General features: G+C 50.9%; 1 protein-coding gene across 1 annotated transcript; it reads right to left on the bottom strand.

Moving 5' to 3' along the window:
• Positions 1-643: 643 nt before the first annotated feature.
• On the bottom strand, positions 644-1060 carry CTRU02_215147 (major facilitator superfamily transporter; the record flags this gene model as incomplete). The annotated part of the gene is made up of 1 exon (XM_036732438.2): positions 644-1060. One exon carries the CDS (start codon positions 1058-1060, stop codon positions 644-646), a length of 417 nt encoding a protein of 138 aa, XP_036575795.2.
• Between the last annotated feature and the right edge of the window lie 792 nt (positions 1061-1852).

Genomic DNA, 1852 nt, shown 5'->3' with positions numbered 1-1852 from the left:
GAGCCAGGGACATGACGGCCAGTGAGGCTCAGGGGCGGCCGTGAGGAAATGGCTGAGCAAGGCAGAGAACATCTTAAGCTAAGCCAGGGTGCCAGAGATGATGATACTGAATGGGACAGATCTAATTCAAGTAGTTACTGGTTCTCTGAGCCAGACAACCACTGCGTGGCTCCTTCATGCTTTGAGACAGCGAGAAGCAACGAAGCCCGTCACAAGCGGGGCTTTAGACAGTTGCTGTCCGTCGAGAAAGAAAGATTTACTCCCCTTTTTCTTAATAACACCAGCAAAATTGAGTCGCTATCCCCTACTAGCGTTGTAAATTCCGTCACACGCATGCCGCAACTTGTCCGTACACACCCGGGCCCCTTTTTGTCTCTGTGGTCCAAGCAACGCTACGTCTTTTCCTCTCGTGGTTTTCCTCTGGAAGCCTCTTCGACTCCTTCAACAATTCTCCAACAAAATCTTGAACACCTCACTCGGAATTCGGCGTGCCTATCAGCGCTCTTCAATGCCTAGTGAAGTTAATTTTCAGTTGAGAGATCAAGTCTGAACAGCCAAACCACCATTTCTCAGAGCCGACTTTTCCGGACGACCGATATCAACCACGAGGAGCATTCGACAGGGCCAGGCTTTCCAGTATCAGCTACGCAAGACATGAGACCATCCTTGAGAAGTCAAAGCAGTACGGTAGAGCGGTTCCAGGTGTACCTTTTCCACAGAAAAGGTGATGTCGCTTATCCGTCAAGCCAATAATGCATCTGGCCCTCGTCTCGTCTTGTCTCTCCACCCTCTCCAGCTTATTCAGGAACAACCGGACAAATGTACCTGCGGCCTGGATGGTGGTAGAGACGGCGTAAGACACCCTTTCTGCCTGGTTGTTATCCGTTTTGAGGCCAAGGTTGATCACACCGCCGAGGATCAGGCCACAGAGGCGGTATATCAGCCAGTACCCCAGCGCCTTACCCTTGTTCCACGGCTTGAGGGAGGCGATGGCGATTACGGCCTCAATTATTCGGAAGAGGCCGGCCGAGATGCCGCATAGGGCGGCTTCGAGGAGCATGAGCCACTCTACGCCGTACCGGTTGTTAGTTTAGAGACATACGGCGCAGGGGGTGTATTCGATGTTGTTAGCGAATATGTGTTAGATATTATTGGAAACCTTACTGGGGGAATCGGCAACCTACGTTCCGAAAATGAGAGCGACCTTGATGCCGATTTTAATGCATAATGACGGAGGAGAAAAAGCACAAGACTACCACGTCAGCCTGGTTGGTATCGTGCTGCCAATATTGCTCTAGTGGCCTCGAGAAATCGGTTTTGGGCGTCTCTTGCTCGCCGCCCCTTATTGCTTATTCCTCGCTTGCCTTACTCACATACTGGTCCTTCGTTTACCACGACTCAGCTCTCCCACCTAGAGTCGCTGCCAATGGAGCTTTGCAACGCACGGTCGAATCTGCCTCGGCTGCTGGGCTGGCGTGTCGACTTCCAGGTTGCGAACAGCAGCCTGCCTACCCATCTTGGGCAATATAATCTGTCCCCTCTTCCCGTGACAATGATGCTTCCTTCCATCCCAGGTTCTCTCTTTTTACTTATAACATGTCGTCGTTAGGGAGTATGCCAACGCTCCCGCTGAGCCTCATGGCCTTCTAGACTCCTGCCTCTTTGACTCAGTCCTTCCGCTTTTCTCGTTCTACAAGATTTGACATCTCTCCAACTATTACGAACCTACTAATCAACTGGGCTCTGGTGGAGAGCATCTACACGCCTCTCTAGGGACTTAGAATAGTCAGAAGCTAAATTTCTTAAAGTTTCATGTTTCGCAGAGCTGAAGATGCTTCAATGATCCAACACA

The sequence above is a fragment of the Colletotrichum truncatum genome, assembly GCF_014235925.2.
Source record: "Colletotrichum truncatum strain CMES1059 chromosome Unknown Contig_0013, whole genome shotgun sequence".
NCBI lineage: Eukaryota > Fungi > Ascomycota > Sordariomycetes > Glomerellales > Glomerellaceae > Colletotrichum > Colletotrichum truncatum.
Note: the sequence above shows the minus strand (reverse complement) of the source record. Positions and strands in the feature narration are given on the sequence as shown.